Source organism: Podarcis muralis, chromosome 5, assembly GCF_964188315.1.
Source record: "Podarcis muralis chromosome 5, rPodMur119.hap1.1, whole genome shotgun sequence".
Taxonomy (NCBI): domain Eukaryota; kingdom Metazoa; phylum Chordata; class Lepidosauria; order Squamata; family Lacertidae; genus Podarcis; species Podarcis muralis.
In genome coordinates, this window is record NC_135659.1 from 95,296,846 (window position 1) to 95,321,341 (window position 24,496).

The 24,496-nt window shown below is 48.7% G+C and overlaps 1 protein-coding gene across 3 annotated transcripts in view; it reads left to right on the forward strand.

Annotated features, from left to right (window-relative positions):
• The window catches only part of RGS19 (regulator of G protein signaling 19), a 66,555-nt gene extending 42,767 nt beyond the window's left edge, over positions 1-23,788 (forward strand). For all 3 annotated transcript variants that reach the window (XM_028735461.2, XM_028735462.2, XM_077929385.1), the window contains exons 2-6: positions 4,635-4,781; positions 6,340-6,479; positions 14,965-15,039; positions 19,786-20,020; positions 20,921-23,788. In XM_028735461.2, the coding sequence (XP_028591294.1) occupies positions 4,752-4,781; positions 6,340-6,479; positions 14,965-15,039; positions 19,786-20,020; positions 20,921-21,109 (669 nt within the window). In that variant the 5' untranslated portion in view covers positions 4,635-4,751 and the 3' untranslated portion in view covers positions 21,110-23,788. The remainder of the gene's footprint in view (positions 1-4,634; positions 4,782-6,339; positions 6,480-14,964; positions 15,040-19,785; positions 20,021-20,920) is intronic.
• Positions 23,789-24,496: the final 708 nt, after the last annotated feature.

The window sequence follows — 24,496 nt, forward strand, 5'->3', positions numbered from 1 at the left end:
AAATAGAAACATCACCCCCCAACCCCACTCCTCTTTCCCCCATTCTTCTTAATGTCTCAACAAATGAAACCAATTTTTTTTTTTGGGGGGGGGTGTTATGTGGGGGAAAAATATGAGAGACATTGCACATACCTTTGTAAATCAAGAAAATCTTTAATAAAAATACAGGGGGGGGGGGGGATCATAGAATCATAGAGTTGGAATAGACCACAAGGGCCATCGAGTCCAACCCCCTGCCAAGCAGGAAACACCATCAGAGCACTCCTGACATATGGTTGTCAAGCCTCTGCTTAAAGACCTCCAAAGATGGAGACTCCACCACAGTCCTTGGCAGCAAATTCCACTGTCGAACAGCTCTTACTGTCAGGAAGTTCTTCCTAATGTTTAGGTGGAATCTTCTTTCTTGTAGTTTGGATCCATTGCTCCGTGTCCGCTTCTCTGGAGCAGCAGAAAACAGCCTTTCTCCCTCCTCTATATGACATCCTTTTATATATTTGAACATGGCTATCATATCACCCCTTAACCTCCTCTTCTCCAGGCTAAACATGCCCAGCTCCCTTAGCCATTCCTCATAAGGCATCGTTTCCAGGCCTTTGACCATTTTGGTTGCCCTCCTCTGGACACGTTCCAGTTTGGCAGTGTCCTTCTTGAACTGTGGTGCCCAGAACTGGACACAGTACTCCAGGTGAGGTCTGACCAGAGCAGAATACAGTGGCACTATTACTTCCCTTGATCTAGATGCTATACTCCTATTGATGCAGCCCAGAATAGAGTGCCTAGTGTATCCAGCTCGTAAGGTATTGGCTAGCAGGTGCCCCAAGTGAAATGCTGGGGTATATTTTGGTCAGGGTATCAAAGAATCGTAGAGTTGGAAGGGACCCCGAGGGTCATCTAATCCAACCCCCTGCATTGCAGGAACCTCAGCTAAGGAACCCCTGGCAGGTTGGCCATCCAACCTCTGCTTAAAAACTCCCAGTGAAGGCGAGTCCACTGCCTTCTGAGGTAGGTAGGACTGAGCTAGAGGGACCAAGATAACTAAAGGTCTGGAAACCAAGCCTTATGAGGAACGGTTGAGGGAGCTGGGCATGTTTAGGGCTGAGAGGAGATAGGATTGCCATCTTCAGATATCTCAAGGCCTGTCCCATGGAGGATGGAGGCTAGGACTCAAACCAGTGGCTTCAAGTTTCAAGAAAGGAGATTCTGATTAAACGACAGGAAGAGCTTTCTGACAGTGGAACAATCTTCCTCGGGACGTGGTGGACCTTGGAGGTGTTTTAAACAGAGGTTGGTGGCCATGTGCCATGGATGCTTTAGCTGAGATTCATGTATTGCAGGGGTTTGGACTAGATGACCCTCGGGATCCCTTCCAACTCTTCGATTCTATGATTTTATGACCATTTAGGGCTAGGGCGAGGAATCTGTGACCTTCCAGAGGTTGCTGGATTCCATCTCCTGTCATCCCTACCTATTATGGCCATTCTGGCTGGAGCTGATCGGAGATGGAGTCCAGCCACATCTTGAGTGCTGCACGGTCCCCATTCCCAGCGCTACATCCAGGTTGGAGAACCTCTGGCCCTCCAGGTTCTGCTGGACTCTAGCTCCCACCATCCCCAGCCAGCATGGCCAATGGCCAGAGATTATGGGAGTTGTAGTCCGGGTACATCTGGAGGACCACAGATCCCCACCCCACCCTGATTCAGGGCTTTTCTGTACGTAGCTTGACTTGTCAGGGCCTACACACTTCACAGGAAACTTCATTGCAGGCGGTTGGACTAGATGATCTTTGGAGGTCCTTTCCAACTCCACAGTTATATGATTCCGCTAAATCGGACAACTGGTGCACAAACCCCTGTTTCCAGACAAACCTGTTTCTTTCCCACATTGCATTTTTGGACCCGTCCTCAAAAACTTTAGGCATATTTATAAAATATCTCATGCATGAAATGCTCAGCAACCGTGGAGCCTCCATCTGTCAGTATCGCAGGGACAGGGAGGGAGTTAAAGGGACCAACATTGACCCCAGACTCTTTGGTGGCTGACTGATTCGTCTTGTCTTGTGTGGTGTGCAGCTGCAGCAAGCCACTTGGAAGTTTTCGTTCTTTATCTTTTTTTTAATTGGCCGTCTCAGGGGCTGGCTTGCCCCGCTCCTGACACGGTTCCTAGTCCCACGCAGATTCTGCTCCGGCCTGCACAATCCAGCGATTGCGCCACTCTGTGGCGCAAGGTCATGCGGCGAAGTTGCAGCAGAGGGCGTCGGATGTGCAAATGGCCCATGGAGCTGCTCGGGTTGCGTGATCGGTGCTTAGGCCCACAGATTTGTGCTCCTGGGAAGGAGGCAGCTGAAATGGCAAGCGAAACATCCCGTCCCAAGTAGTTTTTTGCAATGAATAGTAAGAGCTAAATACCCCCTCTCTCTCTCTCTCTCTCTCTCTCTCCCCCTCCCTCCCTCCCCTTACCCTTTAATGAGAGGTTCTGTATGGAAAACCATCATTGCAACTGCCCCATTTATGTGTGCAGCCGAGAAGTCTATCTTTCTAATCAGCATTGCCCCATTAAGACAGGAGTGGGAAACTCCCAGGTTTCCAGATGCCTAAATTTGTAGGAACCTGATTCTGTTATGTAGGCTTTGTGACTTCTCCAAATACCCTCTTGATTATTATTCCAGTTCTATGTTGGTCTGAATCAGCAAAGAACATGACAGCACTGCTGCTCTTGTTGGGTTCTTAACACCTCTGGAATTTCATGCACCCATTTCTTCATTTTTTTAACAAACGTATTTATACCACCCTAACCTACCTTCCAAGGTTGTTGTGAGGATGCTGTGGTATACCGTAAACTCCATTGGAGTGACTTCTGTTAAAATGCTTCGTATCTGAGGCTTTAAGAAGCATATCTCTGTGATGACTTCCACACCTGCAGGTCATCGGCTATTTGATGATGAAGAATGTTTGCAGGGGAAAGAGTCCCCTTCCATTGCTGTAAAGCTGTCACACTTTTCAGGTTGTACCAGTGTTGCGCATGAAGGGCTGGGAGCATTTACTTATCTCTATTAGTGTATGGAAGTGAGAGCTGGACCATAAAGAAGGCTGATCACTGAAGAATTGATGCTTTTGAATTATGGTGTTGGAGGAGACTCTTGAGAATCCCATGGCCTGCAAGAAGATCAAACCTCTCCATTCTTAAGGAAATCAGCCCTGAGTGCTCACTGGAAGGACAGCTGAGGCTCCAATACTTTGGCCACCTCATGAGAAGAGAAGACTCCCTGGAAAAGACTCTGATGTTGGGAAAGATGGAGGGCACAAGGAGAAGGGGACGACGGAGGACAAGATGGTTGGACAGTGTTCTCGAAGCTACCAGCATGAGTTTGACCAAACTGCAGGAGGCAGTGGAAGACAGGAGTGCCTGGCGTGCTCTGGTCCATGGGGTCACAAAGAGTCGGACACGACTAAACAACAACATTAGTGCAATGTGCTTTATCATGGGTCTGCCATCAGGTTTTGAGCTTCCCCACTTATGGAGCAGAGGACAGGGATCTGGCTTTATTTCTTTTTGCGCATAGGCCGGCGTGGGAAACTTGTGCACCGAGTTGGCCAACAGCCTTGGCCAACCGCAGTTGCCTTGCCAGGTTCCTGCCCCCTCCCTTCCGCTGCCACTTGGCCAAGGCTGGGCAGAGGCAAGTCGCAGGTTCGATCTCTCCAGGCAAAGCTAGCAAGGACCCTTGTCTGATACCCTGGAGAGCCTCTTCCACGTTTACATCATGCAGAACTAGGTGAGCCAATGGTCTGTCTCTGTGTATGGTAACGTGCTACGTTCCTAAGTTCCTCTGCAGAGCATCAGCCACTGAAATGCCCCACCTCCCTTTCTTCCAGGAGAGACATGGAGACATGGAGTGTGCCAAGCCAGTCATGGCGCCCTCCTTCCAACCTAAAATGTGGGGAGGGGGACCACCACACTCACATGCCCACACTTCTGTAGGACCAAGACTTGGAGGAAAGCTCATCATGTTCGCCAGAGGGTAGAAGAACACTGTCCTGTCCTTGGTGAACATGGTCAGCCAGGGATCATGGAGGCACCTGTGGCCTTCCAGGTGTGGTTGGATTAGAACTCCTGTCCGCCCCACACATAAGCAGGATGTAATAATAATACTGTGTTATTTACATTCTTTCCCACCAATTCAGCTAAGGAGACCTATATTCATGAGCAGACATAGTAGGCGTGTGTCATTTACGGATTAGGAAGTAGATTGGGAATCGGAATCATATTCAAGTGAGGATGTAGTTTAGCAGTGTGACTTTGAATAGGATGTTCATTCCAATGAGCATCCGAAGCCATGTTGTTGCACACCAGACAACAAGCTAGCACCTTTTTTCCCCTCTCTTCTTCACATGTGATGAGCAGGATCATCAGTCTCTTTGCTTCAGAGGTTCATTGTGTGTGTGTGTGTGTGTGTGTGTGTGTGTGTGTGTGTGTGTTGTGGTTTTAAAATTAACCACCCCCCAGGCATTAGAGATAAGTTGAGATACTAAAAAACGATAATACGCTACTTCCTTTTCTGGTATGCGAGGTTCAACTCCCTCGGCGAAGAAACTGCTTTGTGATGACACTGATGGGGTGTTGCCTTTCTCTTCCGACAGGTGCCATCCCATAAACCGCAGGGGCCCTAGGAAGGGCAAGTGTCAACGGGACGTGTGGCCAGCCCTTGGCCAGAAACAACAGCCACGGTGGGCCAGAACGGCAGAGCAGAACTGCCCATGCCGGCGGTTTATGAAGTGGGGAAGCAGGTGAGCTGCTGGTTTTGTCTTACAGGAAGGTCAGGCTTGGGGTTAATCTGACAACCTTGGGAAGGGCTCCCCTTCTAGAGGTTTCTTTCACCCCTTCGTTGCATCGAAAGGGGGTAAAAACTATTCAAGAGTGAGACAACGCTTCCTGAATTGGTCACACGGTCTCGGGTGACATCAGAACACAGTCAAATCTGATTGGCTACGTAGCACCTTGACGTCATAACTTGATTTGAGCGGGAGCATTCCTGCCACTGACTCGGTTTTGGGGGAAATGTTTAGCATGTTGCCACATGACGTCATTATTCAGCTAGTACTCCAGAATAGTATAACCAGGGGGAGCTTTTTCTTCTTCCATTTAAAAAAATCTGACTTTTGTGAAAGAAGAACAGGAATGGGTGCTCAGTATTTTTTATGGCATGTGTACAAGTATCGTCCCACTTCCTGTGTGGAGTGGGGGGTTGGGGTTGGTGGATGTGGTTTGGAAGGCATGTGTTTCCTGCCACTTTCCCTCTGATTGGTGCGAGCTGCAAGTTTGTGGCTCGGTTCAGAGGAGAGAGGCAGCGGATCAAGCTGAGGGTCCTGAGTCAGAATGCTGCCCATGACTGCAAACATTAGCTGCACACAACATTACATCACAATAGCAAGGTTCGTCGTAGCTCAGGCAGACACATAGTTCCTCTTCTAATCTCCTGTGCTCCCACAAAATTAGAATTCCAGAATACTCGGCACTGAATAAAATTTTGAAAAGCCGCAGAAGGGCTGTCGCCACGTGCATGTTAAAAACTCTTGGCTTCTGCTGACTGAAGCAACACAAAGATACCTAAGGGATGTGATGTGACTACAGCCACAGATTTATTTATTTTCTCCAATTTGGGCACAACCCGTCGTTATCATAGAAAGGAAAACCCTTTGCCCTCTAATAGCAGTAACATGTGCTCAAATGTGCAGGCAGTCAGCTACAAATTCACCCTCAAAAACATTGGATCAAACAGCGGTTGTGCCACTACGAATGGTAAGTTTAGAAAGCCCCAGAGGTGGAATATAAGTGCTATTCAGCTCTATTCAGCTCTGGTGAAGTTTCGGCAAGAATTGTTACCAGCTAGATTTACAGGAGTCAGACCAATGATTCATCTAGGCTCATACTGCCTGTGACAAACAGGCCCTAAGAATACATTTAAAGCAGTATTTAAACTTAGAGCCACTTTAAACAGTTGTGGCTTCCTGCAAAGCGCTTTAAACATACGGTGTGAATATGACCTATGTGTCTGTGGGAGCGGGACAATTTCTTCTTGCGCAGTGGCACTTCCCCTCCTTATCCTACCCCCATGTTTCCCCACAAATCCCCCCCTCCCCAAATCAGCTCTGGGGGCTCCCACAATCCTTCCCAGTGGATTAGGGAGTCCGTTCCACCTTTGAACGGCTCTTACTGCCAGAAGGTTCTTCTCGATGCTGATCTTGTACCTTGAATCCGTCGGTTCCAGCCCTACCCTCCATAGCAGGAGAAAACAGGCTTGCTCCGTGTGACGTCTCACGCTTCTCCTTCTCCTTCCTTCCCTAGTACCCAGAGCCAGAGTACGCGGGGAGACCCCTTCCAATGTCCCAGCATGAGACCTCTCCGACAGTACTGCGACGCGCCAGCAACCACCGACGCAACAACCCCTGCTGCTTTTGCTGGTGCTGCTGCTGCAGCTGCTCGTGGTATGTGGAACAGACTGGGACGGGTTGGGGGGTTGGACGCTGCCTACCTGTGCCTGTGTCATAGGGCCTGGGCCAGTGGAGGCTGGTGCCCATTGCGGTTAGGTAAACGTAAAGGGGGCCTGACCATTAAGTCCACTCATGACCGACTCTGGGGTTGCGGCGCTCATCTCGCTTTACTAGCCGAGGGAGCCGGTGTACAGCTTGTGGCCAGCATGACTAAGCCGCTTCTGGCAAACCAGAGCAGCGCACGGAAACGCCGTTTACCTTCCCACCAGAGCGGTACCTATTTATCTATTTGCACTTGACGTGCTTTCGAACTGCTAGGATGGCAGGAGCTGGGACCGAACAACGGGAGCTCACCCCGTCACGGGGATTCGAACCACCGACCTTCTGATCGGCAAGTCTTAGGCTCTGTGGTTTAACCCACAGCGCCACCCGTGTCCCGGTTTATTGAATAGTTACAGATAAATTGTAAACAGATAAAAACATTGGCAGGATTGTTGTAATAACCCACAGCGCCACCCGTGTCCCGCGTAACCATTGCGATTAGCAGGAGTCTAATCATAGGTGGGCAGGGTCAGCTAATTTTGGTTTGAAACTATGGAAGAGGAAGCCGATAGGTTATTATGCCATTACGTCTTTTTTTGTTAAGAGAAAAGGCAAGTAAGATCGATAACAGTTTATGAAATAATTCATGGCACAGAGAAGGTGGATAGAGAAGTCCTTTTCTCCCTCATAACAGTATTCATTTATTTGACTTATTAGTCACTTGCCACCCAACAGATCTTACACTGAAGAACTTATACATAAATACATTCTAAAACACAACGGGGGGGGGGGGGAATAAACATTTAACATCCCATACAGCATATTTTTAAAAGCTTCTTCAAAGACGGTTTTTAACTGAACCCATCCTATTTTGTCAAGTCATGCAGTGACTTTCTGTTCCAGCAGTGACGCCCCACTGCTTTTAACAACCCAGACACGCAGCAAAAAAGCAAATATTTTTTTATTTTTTTTTTGCAGCCTTCAGAATGCATTCTTATATTATTGGAAATTTTCAGACGTCTTACCTAGCAAACCTGCTTGGATACTTAGAACCGTGGCAATGCAGTCTTAACGCAGAGTACTCTCGAAAAGCAAAATACGGAAGGTTAACTCCTCTAGAACGCTAGAACTCGGGGAGATCCGGTGAAGGTGAACGTTGAAAGGTTCAGGAGAGAGGAAAGAAATTTCTTCATCACAGTTAAACTATGGAACTCCCTGCCACTGCAGAAGGTGGTGATGGCCACCAAGCTGGATGGCTTTAGAAGAGGATTAGACAAATTCGTAGAGGGGAGGGATATTGATCACTATGGTGGTGGCTCTGTTCTGCCTCCATGGTCCGACTCAGGAATGCTTTTGATAAGCAGCTGCTGGAAACCACAGGAGGGGTTCAAGTCTCGTGTTCAAATCCTACTTCTGGGTTCTTCACAGGCATCTGACTGGCCACTGTGAGAACAGGTTCCTGGACTAGATGGGCCACTGGTCTCTTCTTATAGGCAAGTTTTGGAGGTTCCCTCTCCCTCTGCTGCCTGATGTTCAGCTGCCGCGTTTCAGAGGAGACATGTGCTTAAGCTTTGTTTATAGCTGGTGGCTAATTGGAGGAGTATTTAACAAAGCAAGTGTAAACACCATCTTGAGCAGATGGTCTGGTATTTGTGCCTCACAGAGTGCGGAGGCCCTTGGAAGCTTTGGGTGTTCAGTTTTGTTTGGGTTCGGATGCGTGTTTGTGTTTCGGATTTAGGATATTCTGCACGGCTGAATTTTTCCCACAATCTGTTCTCGGAAATGCTGCTATTTCCCTAGTCTGCCACTGAGCCCTGTCTCCCGTTTGCGTTGCGCTTGTCGTTCTCGGATTCACATGCAGTGCAAGGGCCACATTCCCGTCCGTGCAGTCTTCTGGGGGCCACACGCCAATAATGGGCAGGGCCAGAAGCAAAAGGAGGCGGGGCGAGCAAAGCGACGAATGTGAAATTTACCTTTCTGTAGCTGGCTACTTCCTACAGACATTTGCACACTTCTGTCCTCTGTTCCCAGGTGAGCAAGAGGTGTTGTCAGAGTTCAGGGGCACATTTCAGCCAGGTGGAAACACTCGAGGAAGGGTGCAAAGAAGGGATGGCGAAATGTGGCCTGCGGAGAGGAGTGTGGCTTGGAGAAAAGCCAAAGGGCCCAATAGAAAAGCCTGGAGCATAAGCGTAGCCGGGGGGCTGCTGCCCTCCGTAGATCAAGTAAATTAATAAAAATACCAACCAAGTCGCAGGTGGCTCAGTTCTGTCCCCCCCCCCCCCCAAGGTCCTGCGCCCCCTCAGCAAAAATCCTGGCTATACCCATGGCCAGGAGGACTGTATTTTGCCCCAATGCATCGTGACACAGCAGCAAAAAGAAGCTAATGCTATTCTAGGCTGCATCAACAGAAGTCTAGTGTCCAGATCAAGGGAAGTAATAGTCCCACTCTATTCTGCCTTGGTCAGACCCCACTTGGAATACTGTGTCCAGTTCTGGGCGCCACAGTTTAAGAAGGCTATTGACAAGCTGGAATGTGTGCAGAGGTCGACTAAGATGATCAAGGGTCTAGAATAGGGTTACCAGACGTCCCCGGATTTGCAAATCTGTCCCTGGGAAATGTGTCAGCGGCAGTCTCAGCAGCCCGGAGCCAGCCTGGTAGCTCTGTTGGCTCTGGCTGGCTTCAGGAGGGGCTCGCTACTCGCTGCCACCGCCACTGCCAAAGGTGAACCGGGGACATCCAGCAAGACAGATCTGCTGCCCCCTTCTCCCTTTGTTTTGACAGATCGGGGGAGTCTCAGGAGTTGCGGGCGGGTGGCCGTTGCCCAGGAGGGGCGCAAAGCGCGCAGTTTCTCTGCCAGGCAAGGTGCAAAGCCCTTCTTTCGCACCCTGCGAAACATAAATGCGCAGAGTTTTTTTAAAAACTGGGCAACAGCCGCCTGCCCGCGACTCCTGAGCCTCCCCCGATCTGCCAAAACAAAGGGGGAAGGAGATCAGGGAAGGCTTGGGAGTCACAGGCGGGTGGCACGCCATTGCCCCGTTTTTTAAAAACTGCGCATTTATGTTTCACAGGGTGCGAAAGAAGGACTTTGCACCTTTATACAATATGCAGGTGTGCTTGGGCCCAGGGTCTTTTGCCTCACCATCCCCTCTACTGACTCCCTGTCGCTACTCAGCTTCAAAGGAAAAAAAGTGTCCCCGGATTCATTGAAAAAAATCTGGTAACCATAGTCTAGAAACCAGAAGGAGTTGGGTATATTTAGCCTGGAAAAGAGGAGACAGAGGAGGTGCGATATCCATCTTCAAATATCTCAAGGGCTGTCACCGGGAAGAGGGAACAAGCTTGCTTTCTCCTGCTCTGGAGAGTAGGACTCGAACCAGTGGCTTCAAGTTACAAGAAAGGAAATGCCAACGAAACGGCAGGAAAAACTCTCTGGCAGTAAGAGCTGTTTGACAGTGGAACGGTCTCCCACAAGAGGTTGTGGACTCTTGGACTACTTGGAGGTTTTTAAGCCAAGGTTGGGTGTCCATGAGTCAGGGATGCTTGAGTTGAGATTCCTGCATTGCAGGGGGTTGGACTAGATGACCCTCGGGGTCCCTTCCAACTCCACAGTTCTATGATGTCTCCCATCTCAAAGAGGCCCAAATGCTGCAACCTTTACTCAGAGGGCAGTTGCTCTTTATGTGAGCTTTTAAAATTCAAATTGTTCCCTATTTTTAAAACCCTTTTGATTAAATCAGATTCTATCTGTGCTCACCAGTTCACAAACGTGAGGCCTACCCGGAATTTCCCCGTCTCCTCCCAGTGTGGAGCAGCTGGACCCTTCCTTGGGAATTTGTCCCCAGGAATTTATTTATTTGATAAGACACTTGTTGTTTTTTACCCTTCCCTTCTGATGCATATGGATTACTCGAGGCAGCTTGCATCACTTAAAATTGCAATCTTGCAATAAAACCGCAGCAGCAGCAGAATAGAACAGAGACAGGCACGGCAGATTAAAAACACATCTTCAAATCACAACGTTATTTACCTGTCAAGGCAAATCTCTGCCAGAATAGGGAAGTCTGTACTGTACTGTTGTTGGCATACTTCTGTCTCGGGAGACGATGGAGGAGTGTGCCTTTGCAGGTGAAGTCAAACCGTTGGAGAGTTTCAGTGCCTGCTGTGGCTGTAGAGACCGATATAGGAGAGACATGTTTTGTTGCAGCTGGGGCAGAGGAAGGCGCCTGGTTTTTGCACCATAGCCTTTCTTCCGTCTGCACTCCTCCCAGCGGTTTTTCCTCCTCTGGTCACTGCGACGGATGCACAACCTGACTGTCTCCAGGCACTGCAGTCATCTGCAAAGGATTCCCACATGGTGTGGTTGGTGTTGCCAACCGTTGTGTCCCATCTGCAGACATCTTTGTAACGCAGAGTTGGCCTGCCAACACACGTGGTGCTGGAAGCCAACTCCCTGTAGAGCGCATCCTTGGAGATCCTGCCATCTTCCATTCTGTGGACTTGACCAAGTAACAGCGTAGACGTCGCTAAATAATAAATAATTTTTATTATTGCTTGTAAGCCGCTCTGAGCCCGGCCTTGGCTGGGGAGGGCGGGGTATAAATAAAAATTATTATTATTATTATTAAGACAGAAGCGTGAACATGCTGGGATTGTGGAAGCAGCAAGAGAGGGAGCTGCCCAAATCCCATGGGGCAAAGTGTCTAATAACTTGAGTACCACTACAGAGAGAGCTGGACCATAAAGAAGGCAGATCACCGAAGAATTGATGCTTTTGAATTATGGTGCTGGAGGAGACTCTTGAGAGTCCCATGGACTGCAAGAAGATCAAACCTATCCATTCTTAAGGAAATCAGCCCTGAGTGCTCACTGGAAGGACAGATCGTGAAGCTGAGGCTCCAGTACTTTGGCCACCTCATGAGAAGAGAAGATTCCCTGGAAAAGACCCTGATGTTGGGAAAGATGGAGGGCACAAGGAGAAGGGGACGACAGAGGACGAGGTGGCTGGACAGTGTTCTCAGAGCTACCAGCATGAGTTTGACCAAACTGCAGGAGGCAGTGGAAGACAGAAGGGCCTGGCGTGCTGTGGTCCAGGGGGTCACGAAGAGTCGGACACGACTAAACAACAACACCACCACCACCACAGGGAAGACCCTGTCTCCAGCCACCACTGACCACACTCCCATTTTGAGTGGGATACAGAGAAAGACCTGTTCTTCACATCTTCGGCTAGGAACAGAGAACACTTCCTTACACAGAATTAGACTGTTGGTCCACATAACTCAGTGCTTCCTGCACAGATTGGCAGCCACTCTCCACGGTTTCAGACTGGGAACACTCCAAGCCCTAACTGGAAATACTGAAAATGGAACTTGGGACCTTCTCAGCCATTGCTGCAACAAAGCCCTTCACCTCCAGGCTAAATTATTATTATTTTGATTGATAGACTGAGTTTATATACTGCCCTATACCCGGAGTTCTCAGGGCAGTTCACATAAAAAATAACAACATACAGTATATAATCAGAATAAAAACAACTCAATAGCGCGCACACACAACCCAGAAAAGAGCCACATTTTAAAAGGGTATAGGATGTAAAACAGATCAACCAAAGGCCTGGTTAAAAAGGAACCTTTTTTGCCTGGTTCCTAAAGGTGTATAACGAAGGTGCCAGGGGAGAGCATTCCACAGACAGGGAGCCACTGCAGAGAAGGCCCTGTTCACGTGTTGCCACTTTCCTGACCTGTCGAGGAGGGGGCACACGAAGGAGGGCCTCAGAAGATGATCTCAGGGTCTGGGTAGGTTGAGATAGAAAGAAGCGGTCCTTGAGGTATTGTTGTCCTGAGCCGTTTAAGGTTTATAGGTCAAAACCATCACTTTGAATTGGACCCGGAAATTAATTGGTAGCCGCTGCAGTCGGACGAGGATCTGCCACTCTGTCTGCCTTTCCCCCAAGTCCCTGCAAGATAAGCCTGCGGTCGCATTTGGACTCAGGGTGGCTTCCTTTGACAGCGGCATATCTTTGTGTTAATTCTTTTCCTGTATAGTTGATGCTCTCAGACTGCCAGGCAGAAGGGGGGTGAGAAAAAGATGAAATTTGCACACCGGAACTGCTGTTCCTGTGGGGCTTCGAGTGAAAGTTCTTTTTCTTTAAAAAAAGGAAGTTGAAGCAACTCAGGCCTACAGTCACTTGCCTCGGGCACAGAGGAGGCTGCCAACATTGATCTTTTATGTTTGAATCAAGGATGCAAACTTTAATAGGCAAAATGTCTAGAGTGTGTTTTTTTTATATAAAAGTAGGCTGTCTCCAGTGAGAGATTTTATTTTCTTGGGCTCCATGATCACTGCAGATGGTGACAGCAGTCACGAAATTAAAAGACGCCTGCTCCTTGGGAGAAAGGCGATGGCAAATCTAGACAACATCTTAAAAAGTAGAGACATCACCTTGCCGACAAAGGTCCGTATAGTTAAAGCCATGGTTTTCCCAGTAGTGATGTATGGAAGTGAGAGCTGGACCATAAAGAAGGCTGATCGCCGAAGAATTGATGCTTTTGAATTATGGTGCTGGAGGAGACTCTTGAGAGTCCCATGGACTGCAAGAAGATCAAACGCATCCATTCTTAAGGAAATCAGCCCTGAGTGCTCACTGGAAGGACAGATCGTGAAGTTGAGGCTACAATACTTTGGCCACCTCATGAGAAGAGAAGACTCCCTGGAAAAGACCCTGATGTTGGGAAAGATGGAGGGCACAAGGAGAAGGGGACGACAGAGGATGAGATGGTTGGATAGTGTTCTCGAAGCTACAAACATGAGCCTGACCAAACTGCGGGAGGCGGTGGAAGACAGGAGTGCCTGTCCATGGGGTCACGAAGAGTCGGACACGACTAAACGACTAAACAACAACAACAGGCTGTCTAGAAAGATGCTCAGATTAATCAGGCAGCAGATGTTTTTGTGTGTGCTGAGGGGAATGTAAAAAAGGTAAAGGGACCCCTGACCATTAGGTCCAGTCGTGACCGACTCTGGGGTTGCGGCGCTCATCTCTCTTTACTGGCTGAGGGAGCCGGTGTACAGCTCCAGGTCATGTGGCCAGCATGACTAAGCCGCTTCTGGCGAACCAGAGCAGCACACGGAAACACCGTTTACCTTCCCGCCGGAGTAGTGCCTATTTATCTACTTGCACTTTGACGTGCTTTCAAACTACTAGGTTGGCAGGAGCAGGGACCGAGCAACAGGAGCTCACCCCGTTACGGGGATTCGAGCCGCCGACCTTCTGATCGGCAACTCCTAGACTGTTGGTCCACCCATCTCAGTATTGTCCACACTGACTGGCAGCTGCACTCCAAGATTTCAGGCACTTGTCTCATCCAACTTACAGAGTTACGGTTCATGGTTGTCTTCCTTTGGCTCTGGGCATCACCTCCAAGCCAACATAGCGGTAAAAAGTTTCACTTCCTGGAGCAGCATTTAAACTTCTTATATTTGTTGGTGAAACGGTCGCCTGCTTTAACTTTGAGAGAACACTGACCTCTAGTTGTCAGCTTTGGTAAAGACGGCTGCACATTTCCTTCCCTAAGTTTCCTATAAGCTCTTGAGTCTGCCTCTGGTGTAGAGTTTATCCATTCTTTTCTCTTTCTCTCTGCTTCATTTTCAAAACACAGCAGCCCTGGCGTGAGCTGCATCTGTGCAGAAGGGTGCAAGGTGCTTCACCCTTCCCTCCCTCTTCATTTTTCAGCTCAAAACGGACCTCCCCTGGGTGCTTTTACACTTGTTGGGGGGAAAGATAGGTGTGCTCTTGAGCAGGAAAGCTGTAGGAGTGGAAAGGGGTTAAGCAGCTTTTCCCAGTTGGGTTTGGGTTTTGGGGAGGAGGCAATGCATAGAATCAACTCTGATTAACATGTAGTTTGAACTTTAATCATAAGGTAGGGTGTGCCTTGTTACGCTGCGGTTTCTACGGGGATATACGCTCCGTATTTATCACCCCTGCTATGCAAAATCTCCAAATGAATCCGAACTTCAATGTCTGAAATCCCTGGTAGAGGACAAGGATCCTGAGATCACGTTAAGGGTAGCCAAAGTCTGTGCGATTGCCATAAAACTTAGGGAACAAGCTGTGCTATCATAACGATTACAGTTTTAAATGTTAATTTTAGGTTATATGTTAGTGACTGAGTTTTAATTTATATATTTTTTTAACTGTTGCTATATCTGTATTGTCCCTCTTATACCTAATTGCAAATTCAAATGTATCCCTATCATGTTTTATGACTTCCTTGATATTGTATGTGGGCTGGAACTGGTCTGTGACCGAAATAATAAAATTCATTCATAAGGTAGGGTGGTGGGGAGCACGAGCGTATGCTTGAAGCTTCTCCATAACTTCATTCTTGATCCTGTACGCACCCTGCCCTATTTGCAATCTTTTCATTTTGATACTAGGAATGAAGATCGTGAGCGGGCGTGGAGGGCATCGCGAGACACCAAACTGGAGCCCATTCCAAACTGTGAAGCCTGGTGAGTTCACTCTTTGCCGTGGTGGCAGCTCTCGTGCACTCAGAATTTCCCCCATCAACCTGTCCATAGCGAGCCATGCTGAGGAATTGCCAGGACAACGGGCAGGGCCTTTTTGGTGGTGGCACCCTCACCGAAACAATTTACTCCCCAGATGGGCAAGTTCAACAGGCCTGTCTTTTGGCTTGCTTGTTTTTCTGGAGATACGAAAGAACCATCGTTCCCTGGCAAACGTTTGGGGAGTTAACTTTAGTTTTCTGAGATTCCACCGAGGCCCTGTTGTTCTTTTCTGGTTTTTATAGGGTTTGTAATGGCTGTGGCACTGTTCGCTGGTTTTTACGGATGCATTTTAGTGGCTGTTTTTTTTTAGTGACTGGTTTTTATCTGTTGTTAGGTTTCCTCCGGGCTCCTTTGGAGCCGTGGGGAGTGGAGGTAAATCTCTACACAAAAAGTGCATGACCCAACTAAAGTGATGATGTGCCTTCCAAGTCTGATCACTTTCAGTGGGAGGGTTAAGTACACTGACATCATAGAACCGTAGAGTTGGAAGGGAACGTGAGGGTCATCTAGTCCAACCCCCTGCGATGCAGGAATCTCCCTGCCCAACATGGGGCTTGGAACTCGTGACCCTGAGTTTAAGAGTCTCATGCTCTTAATGACTGAGCTATCGTGCATGGGCTGAAAGTGGGTTTTTGTTTCGTTTTTATTATTTTTAAAAATAGATTACAAACATAAAGTCCAAAACAAAGCAGAACAAACAAGACAAAGCAAAACAAAAAACAAAGATAAAAAAAGAAAAATCACACCTACAAAGAAAACCAGAGGTAAAGGGACCCCTGACCGTTAGGTCCAGTCGTGGCCGACTCTGGGGTTGCGGCGCTCATCTCACTTTATTGGCCGAGGGAGCTGGCGTACAGCTTCCAGGTCATGTGGCCAGCATGACTAAGCCGCTTCTGGCAAACCAGAGCAGCGCACAGAAACACCGTTTACCTTCCCGCCAGATTGGTACCTATTTATCTACTTGCACTTTGATGTGCTTTCGAACTGCTAGGTTGGCAGGAGCAGGGACCGAGCAACGGGAGCTCATCCCGTATGAAATTCATAAGGAGAGAGAGGAAAGAAGCACATGAGACATGGGTGGTGTGTGTGTGGAATATCATCATCATCAACAACAACCTTTATTAAGGTCCAGAGACCCAATAAATTGTTACAAAGCCATACACAATTCATACAGCCTACCTCCAGGTTAAACAAGCATTTTGTTCAGAATATAGGGATCATTGGTTCTTGCAACCACCGATAAAAACTTCGCCACTGCTAATGTTCTAGCGTTTTCCAATAGGAACCTGACATAGTGAGTCTCTGATTTCCCCGGGAAAGGTACCAGCAAGGGTAATATCAGTTCAGCCCTGGCTTGCTCATATTTTGCACAGTGCAACAAAATATGTTTTATGGAATCGATGTCTTGAGCACACGAGCAAAGTCTGTCCTGGTAGGGAACTCCTCTCAACCTGCCATCCAGCACTGCAGAAGGAAAGACGTTTAGTCTGGCTTTGGTGAAAAGCCTTCAATAAGTTGGTACTGTCAGGTTTTTAATGTAAGATGTTAACTTAAAGACATGCCCATATTGTACTCCTACTGCCAGTGGACTACAGACTGCGTGTGATCGAGATCGCAAGTCACTGTGTGCATTATCCCATAATCTTTGCTTTAACGTCTTTAGGGCACCTTCATAACCCAGGTAATACAGTTGGGGGGGGGGGGTGACAGACCAATAGAGGTGGCTTTTTTAGCCATGGTTTTTTCCATTTGCTGACAAATTGTGTGGAATATCTTCCCCTTTTGCACATTAAAAAGCCATAAATGGATCTTCAGAAAGTCCATGGCCATGTGTGAGCTTGCCGTAACTCAGGGCCTAGTGCAGTCCTGCAAGCTGGTTTTTCAGAAATGTAGTTAAAATCATAGGAATCTACCTTAACACTGAGTTAGACCCCTGGTCCATTTTGCCAAGGGTTTCCCAAACTTGGGTCTCCAGCTGTTATTGGACTACAACTCCCATCATCCCTAGCTAGCAGGGCCAGTTGTCAGGGATGATGGGAGTTGTAGTCTAAAAACAGCTGGAGACCCATGTTTGGGAAACCCAATAATAATAATAATAATAATAATAATAATAATAATAATAATAATAATAATTTATTATTTATAACACGCCCATCTGGCTGATTTTCCCCAGCCACTCTGGGCGGCTCCCAATCGAGTGTTAAAAACAATACAGCATTAAATATTAAAAACTTCCCTAAACAGGGCTGCCTTCAGATGTCTCTTAAAGATAAGATAGCTGCTTATTTCCTTCACATCTGAAGGGAGGGTGTTCCACAGGGTGGGTGCCACTACCGAGAAGGCCCTCTGACTGGTTCCCCATAACCTCACTTCTCGCAATGAGGGAACCACCAGAAGGCCCTCGGCACTGGATCTCAGTGTCCGGTCAGAACAATGGGGGTGGAGACACTCCTTCAGGTATACAGGACCGAGGCCATTTAGGGCTTTAAAGGTCAGCACCAGTTGTGCTTGGAAACGTACTGGGAGCCAATGTAGGTCTTTCAGGACCAGTGTTATGTGGTCCCGGCGGCCGCTCCCAGTCACCAGTCTAGCTGTCGCATTCTGGATTAGTTGTAGTTTCCGGGTCACCTTCAAAGGTAGCCCCATGTAGAGCGCATTGCAGTCTTCCAAGCAAGAGATAACTAGAGCATTCAGCACTCTGGTAAGACAGTCTGCGGGCAGGTAGGGTCTCAGGCTTCGTGCCAGATGAAGCTGGTAGACAACCACCCTGGACACGGAATTAACCTGCGCCTCCATGGACAGCTGTGAGTCCAAAATGACTCCCAGGCTGCGCACCTGGTCCTTCAGGATCACAGTTACCCCATTCAGGACCAGGGAGTCCCCCACACCCACCCGCCCCCTGTCCCCCAAAAACAGTACTTCTGTCTTGTCAGGATTCAACCTCAATCTGTTAGCCGCCATCCATATGGCTCAGTGCTGTCTGTACTGACTGGCAGTGGCTCTCTGGGATTTGGGGCAGGGCTCCTACCAGTGGTATCTGGGGATGCTGAGGATTGAATATGAGGCCTTCTGCGTGCAAAGCAGAAACTTCACCTCTATAGCCCACCTTTTTCCCCAAGGAGCTCAAGGTGACGTACATAGTTCTTTTTGGCATGCAGCTAAGGAAATGGGGGCAATTGCCAGGCCCCCAGCTGGCTCCAGCCCACTGGCCAGTGTGCCAGTCAAACTCCAGTCCTTGATACAGCATGAATCTGCGACCCAAGCTTCAAAAGCTAGGGCACGCTACTCAGCAGAGACAACGCTGCACAAACGGAAGTGGCAGGAGAGGCTGTGTGAGCCTATTTACAAGCAGTTTATTCAGCATACATCAGGACAGAAGGAAACATGTCTGATCTCCTTCGTGTCCAAAGCAAGACAGCTAAAGCAAAAGCTATACACAAACGGAAGTTCCCAGCAAGCTGTGCTGGAGTGTAAACAGACATGTGACACACAACAATCATGCCTGTTCCTTAAGGTGGAATGGAATATCCCAACAGTTCTCTCCCCAACCCATTATATTCCCTCAACAACCCAGTGAGGTAGGCTAGGCTGGGAGTGAGTGACTGGCCCAAGAACACCCAGCGAGCTTCATAGCCGAGTGGGGAACTGAACCCTGGCCTCCCAAACCCTAGGTAAAGGTAAAGGTACCCCTGCCCGTACGGGCCAGTCTTGACAGACTCTAGGGTTGTGCGCCCATCTCACTCTATAGGTCGGGGGCCAGTGCTGTCCGCAGACACTTCCGGGTCACGTGGCCAGTGTGACAAAGCTGCATCTGGCGAGCCAGCACAGCACACGGAAACGCTGTTTACCTTCCCGCCAGTAAGCGGTCCCTATTTATCTACTTGCACCTGGGGGTGCTTTCGAACTGCTAGGTTGGCAGGCGCTGGGACCGAGCAGCGGGAGCGCGCCCCGCCGCGGGGATTCGAACCGCCGACCTTTCGATCGGCAAGCCCTAGGAGCTGAGGCTTTTACCCACAGCGCCACCCGCGTCCTCCCAAACCCTAGTCGAACGCTTTAACCACTGCTCCATACTGCCTGTCAGCAGTCTCAGAAAGGGTAAAGGGGACCCCTGACCATTAGGTCCAGTCATGACTGACTCTGGGGTTGCGGCACTCATCTCGCTTTACTGGCCGAGGGAGCCGGCGTACAGCTTCCGGGTCATGTGGCCAGCATGACTAAGCCGCTTCTGGCGAACCAGAGCAGTGCACGGAAACGCCATTTACCATCCCACCAGAGCGGTACCTATTTATCTACTTGCACTTTGACGTGCTTTGAAACTGCTAGGTTGGCAGGAGCAGGGACCGAGCAATGGGAGCTCACCCTGTCACAGGGATTCGAACTGCCGACCTTCTGATTGGCAAGCCCTAGGCTCTGTGGTTTAACCCACAGCGCCACCCACGGTCTCAGTACCTAGCTCCATATTGTAGGCCAGGGTTCCAGGCCTTTCCTGCCTACCTGGAGATGATAGGGATTCAGCCTGGGGCCTGCTGCATGCAAAACAGAATCTCTCCCCCTGAGCAAGCACACTGGGGGAGACTCTTGAGAGCAGGCCAAAGGGACTGAAATAACTCCTTTTCTCCCCCATCTTGTTCCCTGCGGCTCCTCCTGCGCTGCCTGTGCCTCTGCCTGGCGGGAGGGCTGCCCCTTCAGCGCCAAGCCGACGACTGAGGAAGTCAAGGGCTGGTCCCAGTCTTTTGACAAGTTGATGAAGAACCCAGCCGGCAGGAACGTGTTCCGGGAATTCTTACGGACTGAGTACAGCGAGGAGAACATGCTCTTCTGGCTGGCTTGCGAGGAACTCAAAAGCGAGTGCAACAAGCACGCCATCGACGAGAAGGCTCGGATGATCTACGAAGATTACATCTCCATCCTTTCGCCCAAGGAGGTACCTGTCCGTTTGCAGCTAGAATTATTGACTTGGAAGGGGTCCCGTCCCAAGGGTCAGTTAGTCCCACTCTCTACAGTGCAGGAATCTCAACTATATCATAGCTACCCAACCTATGCTTAAAAACTGTTATTTGATAATGTACTTTATTATCCCAGCTCCTTCCCTCCCTCGCCCTGGCTGATGTGTCCATTTCCCCTGTAGTCCCCAGTAGGGTTGGGCGATGTATCGATACGTCATCCAAAATCAGTTTGAAGTCCACATCATGATAACGGTTTCATAATATTTGAGATGGCAATATTTTGCGAATCATACGTGTGTGCTGTGTAAAAAAATGCTATGTGGGGAGAAACGGCCATCCCTTTTCTCGTGATTCCTGCCGCCCCTGTTGCTCTGCAATACAAAATAACAGTCGTAACAATTGGTTAAAGATAAGTAAAAATGTGTTGCTTTTAGACCCCTAAGTAGGAGCGGTTTCCAGGACATTACCCCATTTGCTTCTACGTAGTTGACATCCTTATTGCAGACAAAATCAGTACAGTCATAGCTCGGGTTAAAGTCGCTTCAGGTTGAGCGTTTTCAGGTTGCGCTCCGTGACAACCCGGAAGTAACGGAATGGGTTACTTCCGGGTTTCACCGCTCGCGTATGCGCAGATGCTCAAAATGACGTCACACGCATGTGCAGAAGCGGTGAATCGCGATCCGCAGATGCGGGTTGCATTCTACTCAGGATGCGAACGGGGCTCCAGAACGGATCCCGTTCACATCCAGAGGTACCACTGTATATCACAATGTTTAGCTGGTGAAAACCAGACATCGCTCAGCCCTTCTCCCCAGCAGATTCGCTTCCCATCATTCCCCTAAAAGGTGTGTTGCTTCTCTCGCCCACCTGTCCCTCAGGTCAGCCTGGACTCCCGCGTCCGCGAAGGCATCAACCGCAAGATGCAGGAGCCGTCCTCGCACACCTTCGACGATGCACAGCTACAGATCTACACGCTCATGCATAGAGACTCCTATCCCCGTTTTCTGAACTCGGCCGTATACAAAGCACTGCTCCAGAGCGTCTCTCGGTCTTCCTCGGAGTCCTAAGCCCCTTCCACCACCTTCATCACTGGGGAGGATGGGGAGAGAAGCAAAATACGAAGTGACGGTTCTCCTTTCATACGGCAGGTGTTAACTTTGGGGTTTTTTAAATATATATATATATGGACCTCCCACTTGGTCTTACAGAACCAAGGGACCTGAAATGGCATTCTGGGCCAAATCCTGTAAAACCGCCTCAGTTCTGAACAACAAGCTGCTGGTCCAACTTACTAGGAAGTTTACTCCGTGCAAACCTGCCCCGTCTTCTTCTGCCAGAAAGGTGGCACCTGCCGTCACGTGAAGCTCAAAACTCAGGCCTCTGCTTTTACTACTGAATCCGTGTTGGCAAGCTAGCTGACCACGCAGAAGAACTAAAAGTACGGGAGGAATCGGCCAACTGGTGCAGGGAGGGGTGGGAGGGGGCAAGAGACTCCTGGGCAACATGGCGAAAGAAAAGAAAAAGGCCAAAATCCACATCTTCTGAATATTGTTCTTCCTGTCTTTTTTCTGTTTTGTTCGGTTTTCCCTGTTTAAAAAAGAAAAAAAGAGCTGTTTCCGTGGCAGATCTCAAATGGTTCTGGTGGAAGCTTCAGTCAGACCGATATGGGTTTAGCATAAGAATATTCTAAATTGCACAGGTGTAGGTGGTGGTTTTGGGCCAGAGAAGAGTCCCGTGCAACTCAAAGGCTTTCTCTATTCCCCCAAGTTGCATTTATTCCAGCTGGGGCCAGACCTCGGGAAGGCTTTTCTCATCTCAGATGTGGGAAAACTGAGGAGGGCTTGACCTCAGAGCTCTTGGAGGGAGAATAAGTAGGGTTGTTGAGGAGTTCCACTGAAAGCAGACCTCCCTGGTGCAAATCATGGTTTTGCCTTTCCCAGAAGCAACCCAGAAGTAAACTCCCAAATTTCCTGAGATCCCAGAAGTGTACAGGAGGTTTCCATGTGTTAGCAGCACAGGGGAATTCATAGTGTGATTACGTGTTCGTCCTACAAAGATTCAGGGCGCTTTTGGTAGTGGAGTTGCTGGTTGGAGCCCATCAGATTCTGGGAGGTGTGAGGCTCTGGAACTGAAACCTGGTTTTCGAAAGGTAAAGGAAATGTTTGACCGGTGGAAAACTGGGGTTCCATCTTATTCTTCTGGGAGCAGACTTGGATGGAGAAGGAAACTTTTCCGCCGGGCCACAGCACTCCGTGGCATAGCAGTCATGCCAAGACGAGGCCTTGAGCCTCTGAAGGCTGTTGCTTTCATGTCCTGCTTGTGAGCTTCCTAGAAGCATCTGGTTAAGCATGGAGGACAGAGCTGGTTAAGCTAGAACAGATGGACCGTTGGTTACATCCAGCTGGTCTGTCCTCACTGTACATGCTGGAGCAGAATGGAGTAGCTCAGTCGTGTCTATTGGAGGAAGACAGAACATCTCCTCTCTCCAGCAATTGAATCACAGAAGTAGGCTGAGTGAGTGAGATAGGACTATGGGATATGGGATGGGGTGACCTGTCTCAGAGGCTGGGTTGCTTATCAACAACCTCCAAGGAAGCCTAAAGGTCAAGGTGTCACACACGCCTCTCAGATAGGGCTGTGGTTCCTTTTAATCAGAATTGCAGAGTTTGAAGGGACCCTGAGGACCATCTAGTCCAATCCGCTGCAATGCAGGAACCTCAACTAAAGCAACTAGGGCAGGTGGCCATCCAGCCACTGCTTAAAGACTCCTGGAAGGAGTCCATTCCACTGTTGAACAGCTGTTGCCATCAGAAAGTTCTTCCTCCTGTTTAGTCAGAATCTCCTTTCTTGTAACTTGAAGCCGTTGGTTCGGGTCCTGTCCTCATAGGAGCAGGAGAAACCCAGCTTGCTCCATCTTCCATGCGGCAGCTCATTAGATATTTGAAGATGGCCATCATATCTCCTCACGGTCTCCTCTTGAGGAGACAGGCGTCCCACCAGATTTGGTTTCTCCCATCCTACCGTTGCAGTAACGGGAGAAGCTGTATCCGCAAAAAGGGAGAGATGCTTCCTTGGTAGAAACTCCTTGCATGAAGTGAGATGGCTGCCCTTCTTGTTCTGTCCATGCAGTGTTTCCAAAAGTGAAACCCTCACCTGAACTATTCCAGGTCCCAGTGGGCATCTGCCTGGGGCAATGCCAATTTGTGGACTCTTCCTCACACTAGATGTGCAGCTGGTTTTGTGTCTTCTTCCATCAAAGATGGGACACCCTCCTTTTGTTCTTCTTTTCCCCCCCTTCCATGATCTCAAAAGCTTATATTGTTTGATGCTGGGTGCCAAAATTGGAGCTTGTGTCACGACCACAGCCTGTTTGCCACAGCCTCTTCCGAAAGATGGGTGTGGATGTCTGTCGAAATCATGTTTTCATCAAGCCACAATATGCAATGATGTTGAGGCCTCTGTGTCGCCGCCACCCCACACCAATGTTGGAGAGCCAGTAAGACTTGAGCTCCTTCTCAACTGTCTTTTATTTGCAGTTCTCTCGTTTCTGCCTGGTAACACCTGCACTTCGTGAAACTGGCCTTGGAGAGTCTTAAAAGGAGCAATTGGGTTTCCCTTTTCCCTCTTTCCACACAACACTCAGAGGGCACACGTTCACATCATGGCAGGCTTCACACACACAACAAACCCTTTCTTGACCTGTGGAACTCTCTTCCACCAGAAGTAATAAAGGCCAATTGTGTCAATTGAGGATTATTATTTTTTTACAGGTGCGAGAAATGTGAGAATTGCAGCAAGTGACCTCAAGTAATTACAACAGTGTGAATAGGCTGAGTGTCTTTAATTCTGGAAGGGAAATGGCACTTTGCGAGAGAGTACTGTAGCTCTGTTAGGATACATCTTTCCTGATTCAGACTGGACAGATCAGTTCTGACTCTTGCATTGATATAGATGTAGTGACAACAAAATCTTTCTCTTGAGTGCCAGTTCCTACATACTGGTGTGTTCGTGGAATGCAGAGGTTTGCAGAAATGCAAAAAATAATTCTTTTTTTTTTAGGAAAAGAAATGAGGGACAACTCCAAAACAGCTCAAGGAGGGCTGAGTATGCTCGATTGGACTGGAATGCTGTCTGTTGTAGCATGGGGAACTGAAAACAGTGAATGCAATTGAATATCCAGGAAGGAAGCATGGCTGGGTAGCTGGAACACTAGACAGAAGGATTCCATACTGCAACATTTAATATATATATATATTTGGCAGATTCCTCTTACGCAGCATAATTACGAGGTGCTTTGTCTTCTACTCACAACAACCCTGTGATGTAGATCGTTCTTATTCCCATGTCATAAATTGAAAACTCAAAACAACGCGGCAAGTGCCTCATCAGCACCCAACTCGGGCGGCGACAGTCGTGGTGCTTCTGTGAGTCTTGTCCATTTGGGGGACATTGAG